Source organism: Pseudochaenichthys georgianus, chromosome 9 (genome assembly GCF_902827115.2).
Source record: "Pseudochaenichthys georgianus chromosome 9, fPseGeo1.2, whole genome shotgun sequence".
Lineage (NCBI taxonomy): Eukaryota > Metazoa > Chordata > Actinopteri > Perciformes > Channichthyidae > Pseudochaenichthys > Pseudochaenichthys georgianus.
Window position 1 is genome coordinate 36057232 of NC_047511.1, and position 27935 is coordinate 36085166.

General features: G+C 39.4%; 2 protein-coding genes across 9 annotated transcripts; one reads left to right on the plus strand and one right to left on the minus strand.

Moving 5' to 3' along the window:
* Nucleotides 1-69: 69 nt before the first annotated feature.
* xrcc4 (X-ray repair complementing defective repair in Chinese hamster cells 4) lies at nt 70-22338 on the minus strand. Of its 8 annotated transcripts, XR_011643853.1 has the most exons (10): nt 22217-22338; nt 21509-21558; nt 17130-17265; nt 16194-16396; nt 7895-8061; nt 7115-7279; nt 6611-6711; nt 3615-3754; nt 273-1697; nt 116-151 (listed from the first exon to the last, which is right to left on the minus strand). XR_011643853.1 is itself a non-coding variant. In XM_034090717.2 (9 exons), exons 1-8 carry the CDS (start codon nt 22257-22259, stop codon nt 3630-3632), a joined length of 990 nt encoding a protein of 329 aa, XP_033946608.1. In that variant the 5' UTR covers nt 22260-22338; the 3' UTR covers nt 71-1697; nt 3628-3629. The 8 variants fall into 8 exon arrangements, 7 of the variants coding, with proteins under 7 accessions (XP_033946610.1, XP_033946608.1, XP_033946605.1 ...); XM_034090717.2 differs by having other exon boundaries at nt 71-1697; nt 3628-3754; XM_034090714.2 differs by having other exon boundaries at nt 71-1697; nt 3624-3754.
* A 3-nt stretch (nt 22339-22341) lies between these two features.
* Nucleotides 22342-26626, plus strand: tmem167a (transmembrane protein 167A). Its single transcript, XM_034090720.2, has 4 exons — nt 22342-22437; nt 23922-24031; nt 25683-25717; nt 25831-26626. The coding sequence occupies exons 1-4, from the start codon at nt 22435-22437 to the stop codon at nt 25899-25901; spliced, it is 219 nt and encodes a 72-aa protein (XP_033946611.1). The 5' UTR covers nt 22342-22434; the 3' UTR covers nt 25902-26626.
* The last annotated feature ends 1309 nt before the right edge of the window (nt 26627-27935 follow it).

A 27935-nucleotide genomic window follows, 5' to 3' on the forward strand; every position in this document is an offset into this window, starting at 1 on the left:
GACATTCTGGTTTAATTCAAATAATGAGACCAATCAGTTCACACGAGAATCTAAAAGAGAAAACCACTGTTATTTGCAATGATCAAAAGGCTGTTTTAATGACTGGGTTGAAACACAGCAGAAAGTTGTTTCCACTGACACAGCTTGGAGACTAAGGCAGAAAAAGACCAGAGTGAAAGTCAGAAGTAAGTAAGATTTCTGTTCTGTTTGTAGCCTATGTGGGCAATGATAGCTTGTTGGTCTCAAAAATACAACACACACACAAAACAAACCTCACAAATTCAACTCAAATTGGTCCAGCAGACAGGCGAACGGCTGGTTTTGTGTTGCACTAAAATCGATTCCCCTTTAAACAGAAAGCCCATGTGTCCATGTGTGCTGCCCCAAGCAGAAGCAGTGGTACTCCCCACTGTGAGAAAAAAGGAATAAAAGAAAATGCAGCCTCACACAACTGGTACAATAAACCGTATTACATTTCACTGGATTGCTCATAAAGTGCAATAATGAAAAGTGGAAGCATTCAACAATTGATCTAACGTGTAAACGGTTAGTCATAACAGAGTATTTCTTAATATATTTTCAAATGAGTCATCCTCTTCAGTATTCAAACTTTACTGGTGTAATGTGAAGTTCCTTCAGACATTACGGTGTAAGGCAGTGAGCGATGAGCGCAGCCATGAGACAAAGAGCGCTCTGTCTCACTGCAGCTCTGCGGCGGGACAGCAGGACAACTCCTGTCCTTTCCCTGGATGATGGGAATCCTACAGGTGCACGCAGTAAGTGAATGACGATGATAAGCATGTGACTGAACGTTTAATTTCAGACTGGCACAGCCTTCATCGCTCTCTCACAAACAGCGTTGACCCTTTCAGCTGCGTGCTGTATAGCCCCGTTGACCTCTACTGACCTAATGTAAAAGCCATGCTGTTGTACATTTACGGCTTTATTATTATTTATTACAAACAGTTATTCATGTTTTTTGTCTGTTAGGCAGTGACTTCATATTTCAAAAATACAGAAAAGGCAAAAATATGTTTGAATGTGTATTGAAGTCAAGTTCAAATGAACATGCCTTGCCACGTAAAACATTAAAACATATTGCAAAACATTTACAACTTTTCATTTTTATCCCAATTAAAATATTTCATATTTATTTAAATACATTTCTAGAACATGAAATAAATACAAATGATTGAATCAGCTGAGAAACATTTAAATGTATTTTACACAAGAAAACATATCATTAGGTTATTTAAAAAAAGAATTTAAGAAAAATAAGTATTTTTTCTTTACTATTCTGTAGTCATGTAAGCATGCTCTAACATTTTAAATAAAACCAGTGAGTGAAATATTAACAGAGTTTCATAATCTTTGTCTTATTCTCGATCAAACCTTCATGCATTCATCTGTAAATCATCCTCAGAAACTGATCTTGGCCTCTGCTCACAAAATGCCTTTGGGATGTATAGAGGAGACAGTGTGACATTCCTGTGGGGATTACTAAACCTTCAAGCGCGTGTTGTGGGATTATCCAGACGGCCACCCGTAGTCTTCAGCTGACGTTTAGGTATCATCAAAATCATAAAGACAGCAGGAAGGTCGAGAAGTCAAAGGTAGAATGGTCAGATGAAGACCCGAGTAAATCTCCAGAGGTTCATTACTGTCAGTGTGAAGACACACTGTGATGACCTTAGGACCTAAAGATGGTAGTAAAGGTAGAGGTTAGGATGAGAATACAGAGACAACATACGCTCATTAACCCTCTGCAAAACACCACACAGTGAGTTTGGGCCACAAAACATCTACAGAATAAAAGGGCAGATGAAAAGGAGGTAAAATGATTGTACGCAAAATGCTAGTTTATAAAGAGGAAATGAAAGAGATGGCACATGGTTTATTTTCATAATGAAAAGAGCAGGGAAAACATCAGCAAACATGATGAAAAAGCAGCAACAAGGCAGCTTCGTCTCGATGTTGGTGACACCCTTTTTTCTGGGTGTAGCCTGTTGTCCCTCAGTAGTTGTTACTCTTGTTTCAGTCTCACAGAGACAAGGTGGAGGGGCTTGGCAGCCAAATTCAAGCTCAGGGCGAAGTGAAGCTCTTGAGATATTGCTTCCATACTCTTGGTCCAGATTCTCTACCTTGTTCTCCAAGTCATTAGCAACCGCAGCAGTTCCTGAGGAAGCACTGGAGGACGTTAAGTGGCTGTTGTCTCATGATTATTAACGTATCTGGGCAAAGCATTGACGGCAGCTCACAATGGAGCACACAGTCTGAAGTGTCTGGAAAATGATAGCGTCATTAGTTGGTCGTCTTTTGATTTATTGAAGACAAGAGACAAGCAGTTCGGCTCTCATGAGAGCTGTAGCAGGTAATTGTCACAGTTAAAGCAAACCAGATGACGGTGACTTTCTCAATCTGGGTCCAAATCTGGGAGCAAAGCTGGGGACACCTCCAGGACTCTGTTGCCTGGTTGTCACTGTTATGGTTGTGTGTATCGAGGTGAGGGTTGACTCGCCACAAGTATATTGCCACATAGCTGGAGAGGCTTTAAGAAAACTTGTTTATCAGAAAAAGCCTCGATTTAGGCTTTTCGTTCCTAATGGTATCTATTTATTGAGGAGGATGGAGAAGACAGAAGGGAAGAAAGCAATATGTGGCTCATTATTTGCACTTAATAAACAAACATTTCATTTCAAATGCAATATTTTATTCGCGTACTTTGGAAATGCAGTTCAATATCTTGATACAAGCCTGAATGAAATGAAAAATGATAGAATGCAAATGTAAGGGTCCAAATAAGAAAATAAGTTCAGGTTTTAAGTAACATTCAATAGCTACTGCTGTCATTGTTTGGACTAAGCTCTTAGCATGTGTCAAGTCAGACATGCCGCAGTCCAAAAACCTCTGGTCATTGTATTGCAGAGCGTCAGTATTAGAAAACATGCAGCTGGTGAATGTAGTGAGAGACCGCACAACATTGTATGCATGAGCCGGATGTTCAGGAGAAACCTCCGTAAACCCAAACATTAACAGAAGCTGATAAATATCTCAAACCCGGCCAGGCCCACCAGTGAGTCAATCTTTCTCAAGTTGAATTCTTAAAATGTTCCCACCCATAGAAATGTATTCGTAATTGTTCACACGATATGTAGTGAACATCTGAGATAGAATATTACAAATATATTATATTGGTGTGGTCTAGTTATTAAGAAGAGGTGGCCATTTTAACATTTGTGAAATGTTTAACAGGGTTAAAAAAAACTAAGATGTAAGGCAAGGCAAGTTTATTTATATAGCACTTTTCAACACAAGGCAATTCAAAGTGCTTTACAAAAAATGAAAGACATTAAGCATTAAAAAAGAAAATAATAAAAAAGAAATGTAAATAAATTCCTTGTATTGTGGTTGAAAGTAGCCTGGAGATATTATAAAATGATATGTTATTGTGTCTTGTTGATAATTTGTTTGTATTTGAGCTACTTTAAAATCTGCAAAATATAATCTTGTTCTCCCACCTCCAATGAAAAGCCATGTCATTGTACTGCTACTGTGATTTAAGAGAGGCTCCACAAAACAGCTATGCACTCAAATAAAATGATTGTACTGGTTACCTGACTAACCTGCCTTTATTCCTGCTCAGAAGGTTCAGGGCTCAGGGTGTGAAGTAATCTTCGCTTTCGCCGCGGTTGTTCATCCTCTTCATCAGAAAAAGTCTGGTCCATAGAGATGCCCTGGCTCACCAGATTACAACCTGCATACAATACAGCACACACAGACACATAGAGGCACACACACACGGTTTAGAAAACACACTCTTACTGAATCATGTTTTAATGTGTGTAACTGTCCTGCCTCGTCTGGAAAATAAAGTTGAATCATTTCTAGTATGTTATTACTTTGCATTTTGTATGCATCTTTGATTAATAATGTCACTTATATAAGCAAATTATCAATCAGTTGATACAAAAAAGCATGTTTACTGTTCATCAAAAAGGTACTCGATTCTATTCACATTCTTTCACAATGACCTCTGATGGACTGCAAGTTCCTCCAATGAGTCTGAATTCCTGCACTCGGATGTCTCGATCAACATGTTTTGGGGGGACGTTGGTTGTCATTCTCAACGTCCAAATTCTCCAGTTTCACTGCTCAAACCCAATTCTCCATTTGTGTCAATTCTGTAACATTTGAGGGAGTCTCTGGGCTTCATATAACCTCTGTTAACCCTGGACAACTCCACACTTGAAGTAATGGGACCTTTATCTGGAACAGAGATCTGACATTCCAACGAGGCCCGTCATAAAATGGTTTACATCCAGACAGGCTCAAAAACACACCTGTTTGCCCTTTAACGCTTCTGCTAGCACATTCAGACTCAAAGATTGACAGATTAAGCAGTTGTGTTAGATAAAAATAAATACTTAAGAGAATTGATTTGCTGTCAGATTGAGAGATTGACGGATGATGCTGACGCTGAAATGATTGCTACTGTTGATATTTGGGGTTAAATGAACTAAGTCTGACATTACAGAACATCTGATGGATGATTGTTTTCCAATTCTCTCTTCCCCTGTGTCAAGCTCCTATTCTTTCATCTTCTGTCACCTCAGTGTGAGTGATATGCTTCCTCTGCTGTCACTATCAGATGCTGGAGGGAACAGGTCAAAGAGAGAGTTTCTTTTTTTGTCTCCAAATCTGCCCTGTCATTACTCTCTTAAGAGGCCTCTGCAATATGAAACACACCCGAGGCACGAAGGTTAACTGGGGCCGTGCATGTCAAAGTGTAATTGTGTAGCCAACTATGTCGGGAAAGTTTGTGTTTTTAATGCAAATAAAACTGCTGTTATGCAAGCGGTTTCTGATGTGGGTTTACCTGAAGACAGCCAAATGGGGGGGGGGGGGCCTGAAACTCAACAAATGTCAGTGAGGTCTAAAATGTACTAAAGTGTACCTTTTGTAGTTACTGTATGTGTTTACTGAATTTGTAAATACAAAACGTTGTCCTGGCTCTTGTCCTCAGATTATCGGGAAGGTGGGTGTGATTGATTTGATTGCTAGGGTAACCAGAGTAAAGCTGCACAATATAAGCAAGAAGAATTAATAATGCATTAGGCATGTATCAGCATATTGTAACACATTTGACATTAAGTTGTGACGTGTTTTCCACGATGGTCAAGTGATGGCCAAAAGAGAAACGCCTAGAGACAGATTTGCCGGACAGCTGAATTAGTGTAAATACTAAAATTATTTTGGAAACACACCCATAATGCAGAAAATGGAGAGAATATAAAAGCAAATTCACAATGCATGAAGATGAAGATAAGTGCCAGGTGACGGACGAGCTGAGAACACAAGAAAGCATTGTAAAACACTTCAAACAACAAAGTGTGTAAGCCAAGACCCATACTGCGCAATCTACAACCGTCATCCCTCTGCACTGAAGGGGGAGTGTGTGTGCATGTTTGTGTTAGTGAGTGAAAGTGAAGACAATTAGAGCCAAACAACAGGTCACTGCTTCATTAATATGTTTCGCAACTCGGGGGACTTGAGTTTGGCTCTGAACACAAACGCAGCCAGTCAGCGAGCGATCAGTAGGTTACCCCGGCAGATTGCAACTCGTAGTACAGGGAGTATGACTCAGATATTGTGACATCACGCCACCTCTGCATGATGCAGAGGAAAGACCACCTCCTGGCCGGAGCAATAACAGCAGACTGGGTGGGTTTATGACTCGAAGAAAAGAGTTTCCCAGAACCTGGCTTCCCGAGGGTATGCTCTCTGCTCGCTGTGCTTTTAAGTTTACGTTAAAACCCCCTGCTTACATGATCAATTACATTCAACTGTCAAGTTTATTAGACAGTAACACATCTTTTTAAGTCTGCATCAATACTGACTCACATTTTGTCCTATGACATAACAAGGAGTAACAGGAATGGGCGAAGTGTTGCCGTGTTAAATTCTTACACCCTGCCCCGCCAAACATGGCGCATGCATAAGTAACGGGGACATTGGAGCACAATGCAGTGATGGTGACAGTACATTTTCATAAAGGTGACCTATGAGAGTCCCAAATTGAGACGGCTATTGATAAATGTATGTCAGTATGTGTATGATTATATCATAATTATTTATATATGTATTTTACTAACAATCTTTTCCTTCTTTTTTAAGTTATTTTCTTTTCCTCTAATCTGCATGTTTCACTACTGTATGAGAAAAATAAGCAGTGATTTAAGTATGAACAACATTGCCACCTGATCCCAAATGATGCTTCAGCCTACAGTGTGATACAGTAGAGCTCACACCCACATATAAAACGTAATACCAATTCTCATCATGTTATGAATTGCATTGGTTAGGCTCTGCCCTATCCCTAGAGGAACACTCTCGTTGCTTTATTCTGAGTAATAGGAGGGCAAGGAGATGTTTCAGTCTGGTTGTGTTCACTGATTATGCTGTTGCAACATATTCTTACGCAGGAAAACATGAACACAATAGACTGTTCTAAACAGATTGTTCTGTAATTGATTATAAACTAATCATTTGTATTAGCCAATTATTCACAAAAATAAAATAGAAAGCAGTCCTCTTAACACATCACACACACCTGTGATGAGAAGAGTTTGCTCCTGAGATGGATGGATCCTCTGAACCGTCTCCTGCTTTCTGTCCTGACCGTCGTCTTCGCCATAAGTTGTGTCATTGTCACTAAAATAAATAAAATAATTTGAGAACAGAAACTTTTTCCTATAGAAAAATCTGAGTGAGAAAGAAGAAAAAAACTAAGAAGAAAAATGTAGTTGAGTTTTGAATATTCTCTAGAAGACACTGCCTTTGGGGTAATCACCTCTCAATATGTATAGTATTGACCACAAGCAGCTATGCCAAAAGCTAAGCAGCTATTGTGAGTCAAACCTTTCATCCAAGTACAGTGTAGCTATAAAAAACATCAGTGGATCTGAAAATCAGATTAACAGAAAATCATAAATTGCGAGAAACACATTAAATAAAACTGATTTCACTGGTTCACCTGCATTTTGAGTAGAAAAGCTAGCCAGTTAAACCAGAGCATGACAGAATAATAAACGCCATGCGAAACCAGTCTGCTGACCTATGTGTACCCTCTCCATCTGCCTGCTGGTCTTCAGTGGGCTGGAGATGGCGGACAGCTTCCTGCAGGCCTCTGATCTTGGCCTTCTTCTCATTCAGCACCAAGACAAAACGTGAGTACATCTTCCCCTCCAACATCTCCTTATCCTCCACTTGCTGCCCCAGCCTGGTGAGAACAATACATAAGTGTATATGCAAAAACATATATCCAAGTGATTGGACGCCCACTTGCACATGGAAACACATGTGCTCACGCAAAAACAGAAGGACAGATGCATGTTTTGAAATGCTTTTTTTGTTTGTGTTTTCTGGGAGTAATTTGTTAAGGGCAGTGATGCTGATGCCTCCACCCCCTGGAGACATGACTAATGTTTATCCTCCATCTCTGACAATGCTTCATTCATTGGCTAATCAACCAAAAGAACAGACAATCAATTACACACAAAAAAGAAAAGAAGTCATATTTTAACTGAAATACGCACATTAGAGGTTAGTTCCCAGAAATTACAAGCCCGGTTTGCATCACAGGGTGGAGCCCTTAATTCTCTCAAATGGGCGACCAGTGATGATGTCATTCTGGTTGGCAGGCCGACTTAAAAAGCAAAAAGAGTTTGCATGCAAACAAGACAACCAACAAAGAAATACCAGCGCATCTTAAGAAAATAATGACATGCTGTAGGGGTACTTTCCATTTGAACTTAATATTTGCTGTCCATCACATATTCTTTCATATTTAAAACCCATTAGCTAAAAACACAGCATTGGTTTCCTTCCTCCTTACTCTCTGAGTATTCTCTGGTGCTCCTGTTTGAGTCTACGGTTCTCCTCCAACAGCTGGCAGTTCTTGGACTCCAGATCTGTACTGTACTTTAGAGACTGACCAATCATCTCCCGCTTCAGCTCCAGAGTGTCTGGAGCTGGCTGGAGCTCTACTGAACCCAAATGAACCTGAAGAAATAAATGAAAGAGAAGAATAAGAACAAAGCATTATGAGAGAGCACAAATCATAAAAGAGTGCAAATTGTATGATTAACAGTTGGGGAGCTCAGCAATGTGGGAGGACCTCAGTAATGGACTGTCCTTACTCTGCATTGACAGGTTACAGTTAAGATAGTGAATGGCACATGGTAACATAGGCATAACCTCTGCAAGCCTCCCTTTGAGTATGACAGACTGGGAGGAGACAACAGGACCGTTTTAAGACGACATGTCCAAGTTTCCCCTTTAGTACCAGGTATGAAAAACTGGGGGAAGTTACCTGGGAAAACCACATCTAGCACTTCAATCTTGAAAAAGTACTTAATTCATTTAATAATGTATTAATGCAATAATATCGCAACCAAACCAGCTTCTTCAGCTTACAGTTCAAAACGAGTAAGCATTTACACCTTAACGTCATTCCAAGAAGATGTGAGTGGGGGATTCTTTTAAAGTCGAGGTATTTCTTCGGTCTTGTTGAAATACAGGATGCATTCATTAGTCACCAGTAAATCATGCAAGATCGTTCACAGTTTCCTCTCTGTTGTATCTTGTCTGTGAAACTTTGGAATCACAGACAGGCTTCAGATGTCATAAAACATTCCTCATTCGGTTTACATTTTGGCATTAAGTCCCAAAGCAGGGCTCAGGCATTGCAGCGAGCGACCGAAAATTGCGGAAGATTCCAAATATATAGTTAATGCTTAACATTTTCTAAATTCCACTGTGGCACTCAGATTTTTAACAGGCAAAATAGGATTTAATCTACAGAAAACAGCTATGATTCAATAGAAAAAACACTGAAGCTCAGAAACAGCAGTCAACTTGAAGTGTGCACATCAAAGCTGCCACACCAATGTTCAAATAGCTTTGCTTGATTGTCGTCTTGGAGATTCTACGAATGCGCACACACGCACAATAACAAGAACTCATGAGTACACGAGCACACAGGTATTGTTCAATGCACTGGGAAACCAGAAGGTGACGAGGTGCTAAATCTTCTCTGGGCTATGTCGGGGTCGCCGACCTAATGTAATAAAGCCGCCATCTTCAAAAGCTCTCATAAAATACTTGTCATTTTTGTCCCGTGCCAGTTCTGTCCTGGCAGGCCACACAGCTGCTTTCCCCTCCATTGTTGAACCTGGACATGTTAAGTGGACCTTTGCTTCACATCGCTGCAACATCTTCCCTACCTTTTTCTTTGGTAGTGTCTCTAACAATACAAACGTGTCTCCATTGTTTAATGCTTGAAATACCCTGCTTATATTGAATGAAACAAGAGCAAATTAGCAAGACGAATCAGCTTCAGATATCTTTTGTGTTTTGATAAAACCATAAACTAATTTAGCAAACATGCTTAAAAGTCAGCTTTTAGCTTTGTCACTGTTAAAATGTTAGCATGCTAAAGCTAGCATTTAGTTTAAAGCACCACTGTCCCTACAAACAGAGCCATTAGTGTGTCTGTAGACGGGTCTTTTTTACATGTGGTCTTCTTCTTGTGTTTAGGGGCTTGGATGCCATTAACCTTCAATACACCTTACTGCTCTCTGCATTCAGACACGTGTGCAGTGAGCACAGAGGCTCATGTGCGTCCTCCTCACATGTTTTTTGAGCACGAGATGAGAGAGCAGACCAGGGATCACTCATCAAAAAATGAGTCTAAAACTCTGACTACTGACAGCCTTAAAGGTAATGATTCCTTTCAGTGGCCTATAATTCCAGGATAACATAAATAAATAATTCTGTAAAAAAGTACTTTGGAATAGTGACGGAGCTTTTTCAGTGCTACTGCACCCGGGCTGATCAAATACAAATAAAATCAGTGATTTAAGTCGACCTAATAGGGTGGGACATATAGGAGACCACCCAGGAAATAAAGAGGATTAGCTTCACGAGAACTCATAAAAGATCTAGAAGAACATCAAGATGTCCCTGTGATACGGTGCAGGCTCCTCGCAGGTATTTGTAGGACATCCGTGTAACACTGAGCCTCATCTGCAATTTGGCATAGTGTGTTCAGTGTTTGTGCTAGATGGTCCACTATTATTAGTAGACAGCTAGATTGGTGTAGGAAGAGGCCCAGTAAGAATGCCTCATGAGCGCCTCATAATTATTAGTTTGAATAGTTATTCAATGTCATCACGTCAGCTTCAAAGATATACTAACTTGCACACTACTGTAGGCTACAAATTATTATATGCACTCATAGGAGGCTGTGATAGCTGTGAAAGCTTTGATCTTATTTCAAAATCCCTCCTCCCCCTTTTACTACCTGTGCCTCAATCTTCACTTTGCTGCCAGAGGAAAGTCATTTGGCAATAAATCAGCCACATGAGAACGTATAATGTTAAGGCTTTGGACTGAATACTCCAATATTTCCACACTTCAAAGAAATGTGTAATGTCCTACATTTACTGTACATGTTTCACGAAATTAACATGTCATATGTTAAACTTTGTCATCAAAGTTTTACCCACTGGCCTAGTTCAAGACCATAACTCTTCCTAACCGGCGTGTTAACATGGTATTACCAGTTTAAGACAGCAGATACAGAGATGTGTTAACTGCTGAAGACACAACCTTTATTTACTGGATTAACATTGATGAAACTGAGGCTGCTGTTTATTTCTTCTGCTCCTTCTTTGATATACCAAAGGTAGTGTGTTTAAATGTCTTTACTTTCAGGGTTTCTTAGAAGTCTTCCTGCAGTAAACATGTGAATTCCAGATTACCAAAAGTTTACCTTTATCTTACTGTGCAGCAAGCAAAGAGGAAACAAGAACTAAACAAAATATAAATCTGGAAAAGTAGGCAAGCAGCATTCTGAACTTTACATACCAGTGTCAAATAATAATACATGTTGTTTTTTCATTGATTAAATATATTTGTTATACAGGAAAGGGCTAAATAGCTTTGTTTTCTTGAGCCGTTGCCTCCCTCCTGAGAAACAGAGATACAGATAAAGGTCAGTCTGCTCACTGTTGCCTGAAAGGTGTGGGAGGTCAGACTGTGTCTCTGATCCACGACCCACTGCCACATTTTTCTACTGTTACTTAAAAAACTACAAAACTGTTCATTGCTGTTTTTTCAGCCTCTATCAAGATTAAACATATGACCCTTATTTGACAGGACGGGCTGATTTGTTTACATACTAAGATCAATGCTTTCTTAATATATCTGAGATGGATATCATGTCTTTGTAAAACTGTAATGTACTTTTTTGGATGAAAATGTAACAAAAGAGACTACATTGTATACTTAGCAAAACATGTGAATGTAAAATCTTCCAGGATTTAGGTTAAATTTGTCCTCCATTACAGCCAGGGGCAATGTGGGCGTGGTCTAACAATCTGTTGTTGTGTGCATCACCAGACAGCTAGCCAGATCATAAGGTCAAACCCGTGGAGAGGGGAGACGTAGGGGTGGAGGACAAAGCCAAAAGAACTACAGCCAAGTGAAAAAGATACCACACCACAATGTGAGCACAGAGGACACAAAGCTTTCCTTTTACACTGTCCAACACATCAATGGAGACCAAATCTACGATAGGTCAGAGGACAAAGACCCCGTTAATCAATATGCAGTAATGAATAATATAAAAGTCAGTTGCCATCACTGGAATTTATAGATTAAGGTTTCAAACAGTAGCTGACAAAAAGGAAGCCGATTCAAATAATATTGTTTTTACTGTTAGCTCATTTCATTTGATCGCAAAGTTATTTTGTCTAGGGAAATGCATGGGCAGTGTGAGCGTGATGACAAAGACACAGTGTTCAAGGGTGCTCAGAATGGAAAGTGTGGGCATAGAGCGGAGATCAACTTGTCCCATCAGCTCCATCGCCCACCGAGCAGAGGCGTGAGGCAGATAAAGAGAAGGAGGTGAGGGGCGACAGCACTCAGACGGTGCCAGATAACTTGCATGTTCCCGTAAACACAGGGCAAGCGATGGCACAGTACCAGAGCAGATAGTGGCAGAAAATGGTCAAAGATCACTCGGGTATCTGCCTAGAATACTTGGCTCAATGACATTTAAAGCAAGGCCTATATGCATCTCTCAACCAGCAAATTAACTGATCTAAGAGAAGAAGAAATAAACATGTAACTATAGATAATATGTCTGAAACCACAATCAAAGCTATTTGGCCGCTACATGGCTAACACCCATAATGGGTTAATTGGGCTTATGAAAACAGCTGCAGGCAGATGGTGCTCTTTTGCTAAAGCATGCAGATGATGCATTAAACAATCACAAAGGGAAGGTCTTATGTTATAATAATATGTCTAATATGTAATTGTGAAGCGCTTTGAGCACCTGTAAAAGCGCTCTAATTAAAAAATGTAATCCATTATTAATATTATAATGGTTTCATATTAATTATAGATTTACTAGCTGACTAAAAGGACCTCCCTCAAAAACTTATTTCGATAAACAATTTAACGTTTGTATTTGAAAACATAACCTTAGGCTCTGGTAAATTTAGATTGGTATTTAAAATGATATATGCCTGTATCACAACTGTTTCAATACCGCAATGAGTTGTCTCAATTTACAGAGGATCAGAGGCTGGCCACCACACTGGAAGAGGACATACCTGTTTTTTAAATATAAAGGAAACCATGATGATCTCCAATGTCTGTAGTTCGGTGCCAGTAATATAGATTTTTTTTTGCACAGTAGACATTTGTTTTTAAAATCCACAGAGGTATGCTATTATATACACATGGCACTGGATGGTGTAAAAGTGTAAAAAAAGAGGTGAACTTCAACAATTACAAATAATGTATACTTTCATGAAGAAAGGGAAGAGAAAAACTAGCCACATTAAAGTTGCTAAAAGTATTATCATAATTGTATATGTAAGGTTTTTGCTTTTGGCCCACACATTTAGAAATATTACTCAAATGCTGTGAAGGAACAAACACATTCAAAACAAACACATATTGTAAACTTCACACTTCATCATTTGGGATAATTCAATCATAATATAAACACATTGACTTGTGGCGTAATGCTGCACAGCTGGAATCCCCAGTGAACAATAACACAAGTGCTTTTTGAAAAACATAAAACATTGACAATCAGTGTCACATGCTTTCACCCAGACTCCTGTGGCTTTAATTGCCACAACTGTAAAGCATTAAAGCCTCCGTCTCCCTGGATCGAAAGTCAGTGTGAAGTGAGAAATGTGCAGCTCAGTATTCTCAAACACAGAGTGACAATATTCATAAAATGATAGGAAGCCTCTGGATCCCGGTTCCAACATGTGTGTGACCATCATGCTTATTGTCAAAGCGCTTGATAGCATTTTCCTGTTTGTTCTTTAAAACTAAAAGAGAGGTAAAACAGGTATTAACTGATAATGTCAAATAAAGTATGCCAGGCCTTAAACGTACATACTGTGCTCCTATTGTGTAATCAACTTGTGTAAGGGAACATCTCTAAAACTCTCTACCGACAGAGACGATCCTTTAACTCTAATAACATGTTTCAAAGTCCTTAGAAGTTTAGGTGTCTGTTTAAGCAAGTGTCAGAACTAAAATATTTAGTTCTCCATCAATTGGTACTCAAACAGACATTAAGGAGGAGATAATGTCTGACTTGGCAATGTAAAACACCTGCTTAGTAGCCATTTAACAAGGAACACCCAAATGACATTCATCATTACAACCTCTGGGGTCATATTCATAAAATATTAATGTCAGGTTAAGTTTGCCACCTGTTTTGTCTCCAGCCTTTTTTTTCTAATCCTGAAGGAAATTTTTGGTAATTCCTGGAACCTCAAATTACCTGGCTGGGAAAATATGTTCCACTTTTGAACCTCTAGTCTAAGGTGTTGAAAAAAGGAGAGCAGGGGAAAAAGAAGCAGGTGTCACACACACACACACACACACACACACACACACACACACACACACACACACACACACACACACACACACACACACACACACACACACACACACACACACACACACACACACACACACACACACACACACACACACACACACACACACACACACACACACACACACACACACACACACACACACACACACACACACACACACACACACACACACACACACACACACACACACACACACACACACACACACACACACACACACACACACACACACACACACACACACAGTGATGAGTACTCTCAGCAACATTATGAGCATTAAATACACATTTGAAAAGCAGACTGGGGAGACAAATTTGGACAACTGTCAATTATATTTTGTGTGGTCTCGTTGCTCCTTTTGGCTTCCCCCTGCACAAATGAGAGAGATTATTTATTTCATGATAAAACCTTTGAAATTGTTTCATTTGGAATGCAATAGTCAAATGATGGCTGCTGTATATGTGTGAGTCGCTCTTGTGGTTGGTGATGTAATCAGAACTAAAAGTGATTTAATAAAGTGATGCAAAAAGGGTTCCAAAAATCAAAGCATTACAAATCCATTGCAAACTAAAGTCAACATTGATTATCTATTATTCCATTAAGAAAGCCCTGTGTGTGTTTCTCAGTGTGAAAGGGAAGGCATACAAACACAACAAAATATGTATTGCTTAAAATGTCTTTTGTTTCTTGATCCATTTATCATTTCATTACCACGATGATCTTTCAAATGTCCCATAAATAATAATTGTTTTGTCAAGAATGTCAAAGGCCAATAGCCTGGTTGTCTCCCCTAAGAGACACAGTATGTCTGCACTCTGCACATGTCCAGACACGTAAACATGCACACATAGGCACACTTGTATACCCAACACTCACCGACACAAAGAAAGCCAGGGGGAGTTGGGGAAAGAAAAGAATACGACTCTAATCAACTGTTGTCTAAGATTGTTAGATGGGACTGTCCTGTTCATAAATCAGAGTTTTATGGTCTCTAGTTTTCCTAACCCCCTTGGCCTTCTCCCTCTGGACTCTGTTGCCTTCACATCAGTCCCAGGACCCCTGGTGACCTGCCTCCCGGAGGCAAAAGCATCCTCTCACAAAATCAATTGGAACGCTATGACCTGTACTCCTTCAAACCTGTCACTATGAACTATGCAAGAATCCCCTTAGCACAGCATGTAATGTATATTTCAAGACAACATAAATTCAAGAAAATATGCGCTTTCATGTGGGGAACCAATTGTTTACATTAACTCGAGCTAGCTCCACCTTACAATTTAACAAACCTTCAATCAGTAAACCTTTATCCCCAAATGTTTATGAGCTGTGGCCGTTAGACAACTGCCTTATATTGTTGCTATTGGACGACTGAATGATTCCTATCTCTGGCTTTTTCCAAAGTGGCCTGAAGGCAACCAAGCCATTCTAATTCTGCTTTAATGTGGGGACAATATAAACCTCATCCTTTTAACAGCCCCCTGTAAAAAAAAAAGACGTCCTTTCTATTTAGTTGTCGTGAGATGTGTTTAACCTGAGGGGACAGTGACACAGGGGAGTGCATGATGTGGAATTTAAGGGTGAAGTACTGATAGATTGACATAATTAAAATGCATTAGAGCTAATCTGTAGGTATAGATTCCTTAAACTAACCACCTTTAGTTAATGAGTATGCTATACGTCTTTCGGTACGACATGTGTTATCTATCACTGAACAATGAAACAAAACAGTGAATTTTCAGTCAGTGTCATCAAACTACAGATAATAAAATATAAATGAATATGTTTGAAAGTCTTTAAAGAATAATGTCATTCACGTTACAAAGCAATTGTTCAGAACTGCGCATAGGCGACAACATGCCAGATAACGTTTAATTGCGTTGCAGCCAAAGTTAAGTCAGGTACACCCTTTTTTTTCTTTTAAATCAACCCTACTTTGTTTTTACCATTCCCCTCTGCATTGACGATACTGCTGTGCTCAAGCAGCAGCCCGATAGTAATATAAAAAATGAGCCATGCACTTTAAGCAGTGATGTTGTCTATCTGAAAACAGCCTTCAAGCTGCTGATCCTTGTCTCTTATATGACCTTTAAAATCTAAAAATATAAAGGTTTCGTCCCCTAGACCATATTGTTAACCTTGAAGATTTTATAACACGGTATAATATGAATCTACCCAAAAGCTTTTGCTCACCGAGATGTCATTACAGATCTTCTGATATGAGAGCTGACAGTGATCTGTTGTGACGTGGAATGAATACACAGCCTTGTCGCCTTTTCTCCTTCCTCCTCCTCTACTTCCTGGGCCTCCTGTTAGCGCTTGAAGAAGATCCTCAACATATCTGTCCCTTGTGGCTCCCAAGTCGTTGGCTTCTTTTGTCACCTCATCTTCTGAAACTGAACACAAATAAAAGGCATTTTTCTCATTTTTGCATCATTTTCAAGTGTTCAGTTGAAAGAAAAGCAAAGAGGTGATGGCAGACTGCAGAGCAAAACTATAAACATTAATTATGAGGCAATGCGTGAATGCATGTGAAAGCAGATTTAAAAGGAAGCGTTCAGAGAAACCCAGGGGAATGTCATCAGCTGTTGCACAGCTGCTCACACGGGGCTCAGGGTCCCAATTAACACATCAAACACAGAAACACTGACGACCCAGAAGCCCGCACATAGCTGTCACAACCCCATCTCTGCCTGTCAACTCTGCAGATGGACAGCAATAGAAAACTAGAGAGCAGTTAAGTTCCAGGTGTCCTTCCAGAGAAAAGGTACTAATGTGCATATGTTACAACACACACACACACACACACACAGAAAATTGACTTGCACATACAAAGACTAGCCTTGTAGAGTTTAATCTACTTTCTACACCTGTAAGCTGCAGCACTGAGGTTGGAAAGGATGATGGAACAAGGTCACTGCTGTCCCTCTGTTTAAGGACTAACAGCTACAATATTGTGGGATGGGGTCAGCCAGGTGCCTCCACAGTTTGGACGGTCTGATGATGATGCTAACCTGGTGACAACCTAGTCTAATCAATGGTCAAAAGATTGAAGTCTTTGTAGAACACACAAGCCAACAATTGTAGGTTCCTCATCTGTTTTTGAGTTTGCATATCTGAAGTCTTTACCCTCTCCGATCCACGCCGAGTGTCCATCGGTGAGAGCTAATGTGAATCCAGCACCCAGGTCTACGGCCCAGTCCACTCGCAGGAAGTAGGGGGTGGCTGCACCTACAGAGATTTGTTGAACTATTCCACTCATGACCTGCAGAAATCAAAGATGGGAGATGAGAAACTCTAACCATAATGAATACATTTTCCAGAAACAGGTCCGTGGCATTGTGTGCAGGTTATGACGTGGGTTTGGATCATGACTTGGACCTCTTACCAAGCTAATTTGATGTTACAAATGTGTGTTGATCCTCCAGTTGCATCAATGGGCCTCATTGTTTTACTTCTTGGATTTGGTAAAAACATGTCCCTGTGTGTCTTTAATAGGGCTCTCCCTGTGTTTTTGGCAGGTTTTGTGTGCGGGTTGGGGGCTCCCTGACCTACAGCAAGTTAATTACAAGCTATTAAAGATAAATAGAATAATACCGAAAAAGGCCAAGTTGTTGTTTGAATTTAGTCAGTGTGAAGAGAAGAGCTATCCAACGATCCACAGTATACATATATTAAGTCTGAATACCCTTAAATCACACAAACTACATCAGTTTGCACAACAAGATTTAAGTCTGGAAACATCCCTCGAGTATGCTCAGTAAAGCATGTAAAACTCACATTGCTTTGTAACAATAAATCAAACTATATGATACACTGTAGAAGAAAGTTGAACCATTATTTAGCTGCAGGGATTAATAATAACCGTAAACTTGATTTGGATAGGGAGAAAATTCAACATTTCCAGAAGAACCATAATGTTTGAAAATACCAAGCAAGGGACAATCACAGCCCGGCAAGTCATGGGTCCTAGCATTCAGTGATGTTTCATCACACTCTTAACTAAATCATTATTTGCCAATACTAAACTCCTCTACATAATGAGCAAGCCTGTTTGCTAAATGTCACATTGCCCTCGGCCTTATGCGCTGGCAAACGGATTCACTCCTGCAGTTAAAGTTAAGTATCCTTCCAGAAGCAGACTTTGTTCAACAGATCAGTTACAAACGATGTTGATCTAAGGGTTTCAATATGATCCATGACATTGTTCCATACATGTACTGACTATTATTCTTCTCAGGGGTCTTGAGAACTTTTACTTTATTACGGATGTCTAGGCTAGAACACGTGATTACTGCTTCCACGTGAAGTGAGAGGTGAGTTGAACATCTCCCCTGCTTAACTACAGGGCATAGTTTGTGGGGATACAGGGAAAAGGACAGCTAAATTGGTAGTTAGCTAAGCTGGACATGTTTTCAAAAATGAAAATGAGCGCCTTCGGACTCGGTGTTATAAGTTAGGACGTGACAGCACGTCGTTTTGATTTTTATTCTTTCTTTGCATCCCCCATGCTATATGCTGACAGAGCAGGTGGTCCAGGTTATTTAAAACGAGACATTCAGCAGAGCCCTGGCACACACACACCAGTGCATATGCATAAAAAACCTTGCAGCAAAGTTGACCCTTTGTGCTTTGAGAAGGGGTGTGGCTGGACGAAAGGGGATGAACAAGATGAGGGGGCTGAAGGGTTCAACTTTAACCTCATAAAGTGAACCCAGCTACTCATTAGTTACTGTAACATCTGTTGTGCAGGGACGATGACCCTGTGGTAATGACAGAAGGACACTCCAATTAAATAAACAGCACTGTATGTCAGGAATGGAGAGCCGCGCAAACCTTCAAAGTCAATCCCAAAGTCGTACTGTTCAGTAACTCAGTTGGCGGACCAAATCACAGGAATGCTTAAATCATCAACGATTGCTCCCCTACAGTTTTGACACAGCCTTTATCCTCTTAACTTACTCCCTCTGTAATTTCTTTCCTCAACCTTTTCATTGTCATTTCTTTCACATATGAAAACTACAAGACATAACTGCAGGAAGTACTAGGTAAATGTGTCACAAAGAAAGCCTCTCATTATGCATAGTGACTTAAATGAGGAGTTCATAGAGAGTAGAAAAGCCAAGGCAGTTAACTACCTGTTTAATGGGCCTAGACAATTAGGCCAGTCTTCCTCTCATTGTCCTTCCACTGGACTTTCCCTTCATGCTTTCTACACAATGGCTCCAAGATTTAAAGAAGAACTCTAATGATCACTCGGTGAATAAAGCAGTGCAGCACTTAATAGCAACGGACTGTGTCATTCGCTATTGTTGATTGTTATTATCACGCATTGGCTAATTTAAGCCACTTGACAAATAGAAACGGTATAAGCAAAGATAATACACACCACAATAAATCAAGGCCTAAATGTTAAGGGTGTGTGTGACCAGAATTTGACCGATGCATGCTTTTACACAAACACTATGTTTAAAGAACTACTGTAATTGGACCATGGACATTTTACTACTTATATTTGTGCTGCTCGCAGAGGGGACTGTGATATAGTGTTTGTTGTTCAGGGTCCTGCTCTTTGTCTCATTGGCTCATAATTCCTGTATTGAATTCAAAAATATGCATTGAACCCATATAGTAGAAAAAGCATTTAAGATTGTTTCAGATCTATATTTAACATCTTTGGAAATGTGTATTCTGTTTCTGAGCAGCAATAGCGCCAATGATGGCACAATCATTTAATACAAGCTGCAACGCAACCTCACCCTCGTTCACGGAAAATTAAGAGTATACAGGTATGTGCGTTAACTCGTCTAATACATTTCAATAATATAAACTCCACTGAAACTACACAAAGAACAAATATGCTTCAGTTATTGAAACATTTGAGAATAGAAACTGTACCACTGGTTATTCGCAAAGACATTTTAAATGTCCTGCAACAAAGGATAGGAGTGAGAAGCCAAACAGTGATCACACTAACTTTAACTCTGCATTCAAAACCTTGAAGATATTACTAATTTAAAAAAAGCATTCCTTTTAAACAAACATTACTAGCATGCAAAGGGTTGTCCGCTCGTCCTCAGCTGTTCTGTATAATGTTGTATATAATGTCTGGCTATCTATCCACATAACAGGTCATTTCATATCTCAAATATTCACAAAGGAATAAGTTGCAAGTGTAAACCTCTGCTCAGTCACAAAAGCAACTCTTAGTGAAGATTGTGGTTGTGTAAAAGTAAAGAGACCAATGCATAATACGACCTCCATATTGTTTTAGGGTCAAAACTGACAAGAATCCATGTGACCATTTAAACTGCAGTTCAGCTTAATTAACATACAATAAAACATCTATACTTTATTAAAGAAGGTTTAACTCTGCAATGAATAAGGAATGTTATTCCAAAAGTGTTTGACCTAATCTTCTTTTCAATTCAAATATTAAAGGATTGCACATAAAGAATATACAGTGGGGAAAAAAAGTATTTAGTCAGCCACCAATTGTGCAAGTTCTCCCACTTAAAAAGATGAGAGAGGCCTGTAATTTTCATCCTAGGTACACTTCAACTATGGGGCAAGGGCATTGAAGATGAAACGTGGCTGGGTCTTTCAGCATGACAATGATCCCAAACACACCGCCCGGGCAACGAAGGAGTGGCTTCGTAAGAAGCATTTCAAGGTCCTGGAGTGGCCTAGCCAGTCTCCAAATCTCAACCCCATAGAAAATCTTTGGAGGAAGTTGAAAGTCTGTGTTGCCCAGTGACAGCCCCAAAACATCACTGCTCTAGAGGAGATCTGCATGGAGGAATGGGCCAAAATACCAGCAACAGTGTGTGAAAACCTTGTGAAGACTTACAGAAAACATTTGAACTCTGTCATTGCCAACAAAGGGTATATAACAAAGTATTGAGATGAACTTTTGTTATTGACCAAATACTTATTTTCCACCATAATTTGCAAATAAATTCTTTAAAAATCAGACAATGTGATTTTCTGGATTTTTTTTCTCATTCTGTCTCTCATAGTTGAGGTATACCTAGGATGAAGATTACAGGCCTCTCTCATCTTTTTAAGTGTGATAACTTGCACAATTGGTGGCTGACTAAATACTTTTTTGCCCCACTGTATATCATGCCTTGATTTGACTGCAATATTATCAGGTATGCTCTGATGAGTTTTATCAGAATTAGCAACCCGCAAGTATCAATACTGAATATTTGAAACTGATCCAAAGTTTCTGCAGTATCAATGCATAAGGAAGAGCTGCTCTCTCGACTCTCGGACAGTGATTCAACACACACTCTGATATGTTACTTTTAATAGAAATCTATAAAAATTCCCTGAATTATCAAACCGGTAGTGAATATGGATCTTTTTTGTATTGTATCAAAAGTTAGAGAAAGGCGTATTGTGACATTAACTGGGATGTAGCTTACATAGTTAAATCCACTGTAAACTATACTTAATCACATGAAGAGCAATGTGAGCGTTGCTTATCTTTTGCTTTTACAAACCTGCAATCCATCGGAAGACTGTCTCTTTTTACACCAAGGTTGTGTCCACACTATTGCAGTAAAAAAATGCAAAACATTATTTATGTGTGGTTAACAATCTGACAGATGTCTTCTTACATGAGGATCTCCCTTGGAGTGTCTGTGAATGAGGGGTTGGTGGGGATTTATGAAACATGTTTTCAATGGAATCAAGATGCTGCCATGGCTGGTTAGAGGGAATTGGGACTATGTTGTGAAAACTCAGAGGGAAAAGTGCACCACAAACATTTCAGATGTATACGTCACCAAAAGAGTGGAAGATACTGTACATTATGTGGACCTATGAGAAAAAGAGTCACATTTCTCTATTGGAGAAAGGGATTTATGTTTTAGGGGTTAAGGTTGAAGCCTTCTTTTTCTTCGTTTTTTTGGGAAGTATCATAACGTTATAGCTACTTCCGGGTTCTGCAAATGCTGTCTCTGCTACGTTCCTAATATATTTATACTACCTTAATCACCATAACGTATCTTTACACATCCATGAATGGAACAAAAAGGTAATATTTGTTGTAACGTAAGAGATAATAATGTACGCCTTGAACTGCAGAAAGGCGAGTTTTAGAGCGTGCTGCTATGTATCCGCTTCTCAAATGTAAGTGGTTTTCACTCAAATCAGATTGAATTAACAACAATTGTAGTGTAACCTACATATTTTCCCAAAAGACTTACGGTATTGTATGTGCTTACTACTGCGATGTCCAAACGAAGGCATTTGTGCATGAAACTGAAATCATTGCAGCTCTCTCCCTGTTGGCAATTCTTTGACAGAATGTTCAAGCTTTCAGCAATCGGGGTTGAGCGCGTAATTACGTCACGTAAAGTTACGTTAGTTACGTTACGTATCTTCGAGAGAGCAGGAAGTGTGATGTGGCTTTGACTTGACAAAAATGGTAAGCTTGTTTTTATTTATAACTCGCCTTGGCTCTTGTACAGCATATTTTAAACATATTCCATAACACACACACTACTTCTAATCAGTGTCACGAAACACTCATAAAGCAACTAACGGCTACAATTCGGTGCAAAGTAGGACGTAAATGCTAAACTATCTCGCTAGCATAGGTTAGCTAAAATAGGCTAAACGTTTAGCCAGTCAAGCTGTAAGATGAATGTTTCCGTGCTTAAACATCGTTACAATACATTTTAACATCACCATCTTAGATCCATTTCTGTGTCAATGAGAGGGTTTCATAAGAAAATAGCAAATGCTTGAGTATTGTTATGAATGCAGCAGCGCAATGTGCCACGTAGATGCACCATAGTTCATAGAGCATCTGTGTTTGGCTATAAGGAAAAGTCTGTCGGTTTGCAGGTAACTTAAGTATTCCCCAAATAACTTATTGAATTGCAATCGTAATGAAAAGCATACTTGTATTAGCAAATGATCAACAACGTTCTACATATTCAACACATGAATCAATAACAAACAGCCTGTTCGAGGGATGATAATTAGTGCTATAGAGCCAAAAGTATGCATGAATGTACTTGTTGATTATTTAATTAGTATATGCACAATAATGTTTATCAAATATATCACCCATTTTATAATTATTATTATTATTAAAATAAGTTATTGTAGTTTTAAAACGGTTATTTCTGGATTAAATGAGAGCATTTTATGTGAATACTACCTAAAAAGAGACTCTTGGATTAATGCACATGTTAATGTGAGTGAACAAAACAAACTTGGCAGGGTGTTGGAGTACCTTCACAAGTAGATAGTTCATTGAATTAAATAAATGTATGACTCATTGAGCATTCTTGGATTTGTCTGAGATGTCCTGTACTCCATTGTAGATATCAAATGGTGAAAGGATGACTGATGAATGTAGTGGGTGAATTAGTTTATATTATCATCATTTTGAATTGCTTACCATTTTAGAAGCCTCAGCAGACACACGGCCTGTTTGACATGGGTGTTGAAATACGCTTTTAATACACTAAATCATAATTACAAATCTTCAACTAACTGTGATTTCTTGTGAGTTTGACGAGGTCCTACACTTTGTTATATATATATTTTTTTTTTATGCCCATATACCTTTTAGGCAGGTAAGTGATCTCGTAGAAAAAGCATATGTAGGATATTTTTCACTGGCACCATATAGAAAAACATGTTATTTCCTTTTCCTCAATTTGGCGTGAAGTCTTTTTGACAGCAGTGAGTCCATTTGTGTCTGCAGAGCCAGCCCACGTCTTTGTCACACAGGAGGAACGGCTTGTCCAACAACATTCCTTATAACAAGTAGCATTACATCAGTGTTGCAGAATATTAACGAAAGTGAAGTCAGTGTTTTGGATTTTATGACTTATTGATGTTAAGTTGCATTAGATCCTGTCTGTACTAAATATGTAATTCTGTGTCATCTTGCAGTCGGCCATATTCAACTTCCAGTCACTGTTGACGGTGATTCTCCTCCTGATCTGTACCTGTGCCTACATCAGAGCACTGGCTCCCAGCCTGATAGACAAGAACAAGACCGGGTATGATCAGATACTGTTTGCGATACTTAACAATGAAGCTGCCATTGAAGTCTTTCCAGTCATTTGAACGCTCAAATGCCTGCCTTCATGTCTTTGAAGGAGACCATGTTATAAAAAGCTGCATAACCAAATCATCTTGTTACATTAAAGTCTTAGTATCAGGGTTAAAAATTAATAATTGTCTGTCACCAGTCATATCATTCAGTGCATGCTACTGTGTAGTAGTACAGCTATCACTGACAATGCAAGGCGAGGCAATCATTCAACACACAAATTATTTGTCATGTAAAGCTTATGCATTAGCCTTCAAGGTCCCGTCTCCATAAACGTCTTCATTATAATAGTTGATTCCTAGGTGGTCACTTCTGTATTTCAACTGACATTAATGATATTTCTCTCTGGGGTAAAAAACAACAACAACACAAGAAATGGTCTGCGATAAAGCTTTAGCCTTGCAATGTTCCATCCCTATGTAACTGCCTTTAAAGAACACTTGCTTATGTTTTCAGCTAATAAGGCGCTCCTCGTTGATGCGAGTAAAGAGGCAGAAGGCCTAAATGTTCTTCACACTGAATCATTATTATTCTTGGATGTACTAACTCCATGATCCACTTCTAATACGTCTGGCACAGCCCAGGAACAGCCAAGCGCATTCTCTCTCTCACACACGCACACACACACACACACACACACACACACACACACACACACACACAACACACACACACACACACACACACACACACACACACACACACACACACACACACACACACACACACACACACACACACACACACACACACACACACACACACACACACACACACACACACACACACACTCTTCTCTCTCACCCAGACACACACACACACACACACACACACACACACACACACACACACACACACACACACACACACACCATTGGAGCAGGGAGGGACGCCCTCTTCAGACGAACACATGAGACTGAGACTGGCAGATGGATGGTTTAATAGTGTCCCTCTTGATAGATTTGTTGACTAAGGCATGAACTGTTATTTTTGTTGACCCATTTTGCAAATTATTCTGGTGTGGTAGGGATAGTCTAGAGTCTGAGGGGAAGAATGTATGTGTTGTACAGAACAGATATTAATATGATATGTTTACAAATACATTTTAAAACCAGGACTATCCTAAATCAATCAAATACAAATAAAATGCTGACCCCATCTGGTCAGTTTGAAAGTTTAAAAATGTACATTTGCAGACACCCACCCTCACGAAGGCCAGCAAACGCCTCAGAGAAAAGTGAAGGCCTGGAATGCCAGTTTCCCTCAGCTGTCACTGGAGATAATACGATTTGCCTGATCCCCCCCCCTTTCCCCATGTGAACACCCCAGGCTTCACATGGACACTGACATCTGATAGCTGTCTGGGGTTGTGTACCAAAGTGGTCACAGTCCTCTTGTAAAGCAGGGACAGGAGTCTGACTTGAAGTTACTGTAGCTACCTCAACATATTAAAACTGCAGCCCCTTTTTCACTTTTTGTATCACCAGATCAAAGCATTGTTTTATTATAGTGATTAGACGGTCAACTTTCACAAAGCGGTCAAATAATTTGAGTCTTTTTTTGTGCTTACCATTTTGTTTATTATGTGTTTCTTTTAGACTTCTAGGAATTTTCTGGAAGTGTGCCCGAATAGGTAAGCCTATGATTACCCCTTATTTTACGATACATAATGTGTTTTTATCATAGCATTACTGAAATGTTGCTAAGCAATTCTGCATTCAACTTTACATCATTTCTTTGCTCCAGGTGAACGGAAGAGTCCGTGGGTGGCTTGCTGCTGTGTCGTCATGGCTTTTAGTATACTGTTCCTACAGTAGCAGTCCACAGAAAACCACAAATGGAAACATTGGGGAAATGAAGAGACAACGAGGCATGGACAGTACGATCCCAAAGCACAACAGGACCTCCTGTGATTGTCACTCAGAAGTAAAACCAGAGAGCAGTCATCACTCACCGTAGCCACGGAGAGAGTAAATGTGTCCTGTGTGGGGAGGGGGGAGCTGATAGCCAAGGAGTGTGTCTAGATCCCTCTGCGGACTCCCAGGTCCTCGTGTTTGCTAATGTGGAATGTTTACTCCGGATGTGTGTGTGTGTGGGGGGCCAACGCTTTCTGTTATCTGCCATTTAGTTTAAAGAAGAGTCGGTCACATTCTGGCATCATTGGTGGGATCAAAATGACACATTGTTTGTCCAAACATTTCACACTGATTTATTTTTCCCCTTTCAGTTTGTCACAATTGCGTCAACCAGTTGGACATTTTCCACAAAAAGGACCTTTCTAAACTGTTATGCGATTCACATGGAGGCTTATATTTGTAAACGGAGTTCTAGGGGAGTGACTTAAAGTCATCTCGTCACCCTCTGTCTAACCTGCGCCCTGTTTGTTGTATTCAGAAATGGTGATCGTATTCAACAGCAAACAAAATGATACTTTAGCTCTTCAGGTGGTTAATTGTCCCACATGTTTGCCACAACGAGCTGCTGATGTTTTTAAAGTCAGTCATTTTGCCGCTATTTATTAAAGAACCTTTTTGGAAATCTGGTCTTAGGCTGTTTTTGTCTTTTTTGGAGTTGATGTCTGTTGTGATAATGCCCCTCTTTAAATAAAGTGTCATTAATAATTAGTTCAAACTTGCAAAATACATGTTGATGACAACTTACATTGATTTTGTGAATATTTTATTTTTGAGGGTTTGATTACACATACTGTACATTTAAGATTGCACCTGCAAACTTGGATTTAAAGTTTCTTAATACATGTTTAGGCTAAGAGGAAACAACCACGTAAAATGGGGAACTCTTCCTGTTCTCAAAATGCATACAAAGTATTATTGACATATTGTAACGCATGACCAATTTTCTCCTGAATCCAAAATCTAGAGTGATTCAACTAAGATTTGGGATTTCAGTTCTGGAATTGCTCCATAAACAAATATGTTTGCGAAATATATTTCACAGAGCATTTAAGGGGAATTGTTGTTTCAGAATGGTTGGATAAAATAAAGCTGATTTGAGTACAAAAAGAAAAAATTCTGTAGTTCCACAAAATCCGGATATCTATGGAGCAGCTCCATTATTAATATGTGATAACATCAAATGTAAGACTTTTCTGGTTTCTTGCTTTAAAAGAGTAGCAGGAAAAGTCATGAATCTTTATTTATTGAACCTATAGGCAATGGAAATCCCACATTGACTTCTTAATTTAAAGTGGTGTTCCCCTTTAGGGATCGCTGCATTAGGGAGCATGTAGTGAGATGGACATTGAAGAGGTCGCGGTAACCTCTTTTATAACCTCGCAGTCATCACTCATCTTCACAGTGGTGACTGCAAAGAGCTGTCGTACCACATAACATGACATCGCTAGATATCTATCTAGTATTTAGTTCCAGACAGTGCGTTTTGAATTTAAATCCGGGTCTTTATACCAAGGCTTTGATGTAATGTGTGGAAGCATTGGATGAAATTCAGGGGGCCGAAGTATACCCAAAATGTTAATGAAGAGTTAAAACAATGTGTAATTGCCGATTTACTGTGGCAGAATAAAAGCAGAGTGACATTATTTTAAATACCACATGCAAGTATTGACTTGAGAAATAGCATCTAACTATATGTATATCTTCATCTGCAAAATGGGTCAAATGTATCTGTTCTGACACGTTCTGTTTAAAGAAACAGTTGCATTATGGGGTTGTCATGAGAAATTGAAAGGGGTAGAAAGCCAAGTAGGTGTGACTAAAACAATCCCACACACACATGTTCTCTCTTTTGTGTGGTACAGATTGAAATAAAGGAGGAGACTTGTTGACACACTCACCTTTGATAGTATGATCACCGATGAGTGTCCAGATCCC

Coding starts and splice junctions, on each gene's coding strand:
- xrcc4 (XM_034090717.2), bottom strand. CDS start 22,259: ATGCCTTCGTTTGGACATCGCAGTAGTAAGCACATACAATACC. Junction 7,280..7,894: donor CACCAGAGAATACTCAGAGA/GTAAGGAGGAAG, acceptor TGTTCTCACCAG/GCTGGGGCAGCAAGTGGAGG. Junction 3,755..6,610: donor GCAAACTCTTCTCATCACAG/GTGTGTGTGATG, acceptor TATTGTATGCAG/GTTGTAATCTGGTGAGCCAG.
- tmem167a (XM_034090720.2), top strand. Junction 24,032..25,682: donor ATAGACAAGAACAAGACCGG/GTATGATCAGAT, acceptor TGTTTCTTTTAG/ACTTCTAGGAATTTTCTGGA. Junction 25,718..25,830: donor CTGGAAGTGTGCCCGAATAG/GTAAGCCTATGA, acceptor TCTTTGCTCCAG/GTGAACGGAAGAGTCCGTGG.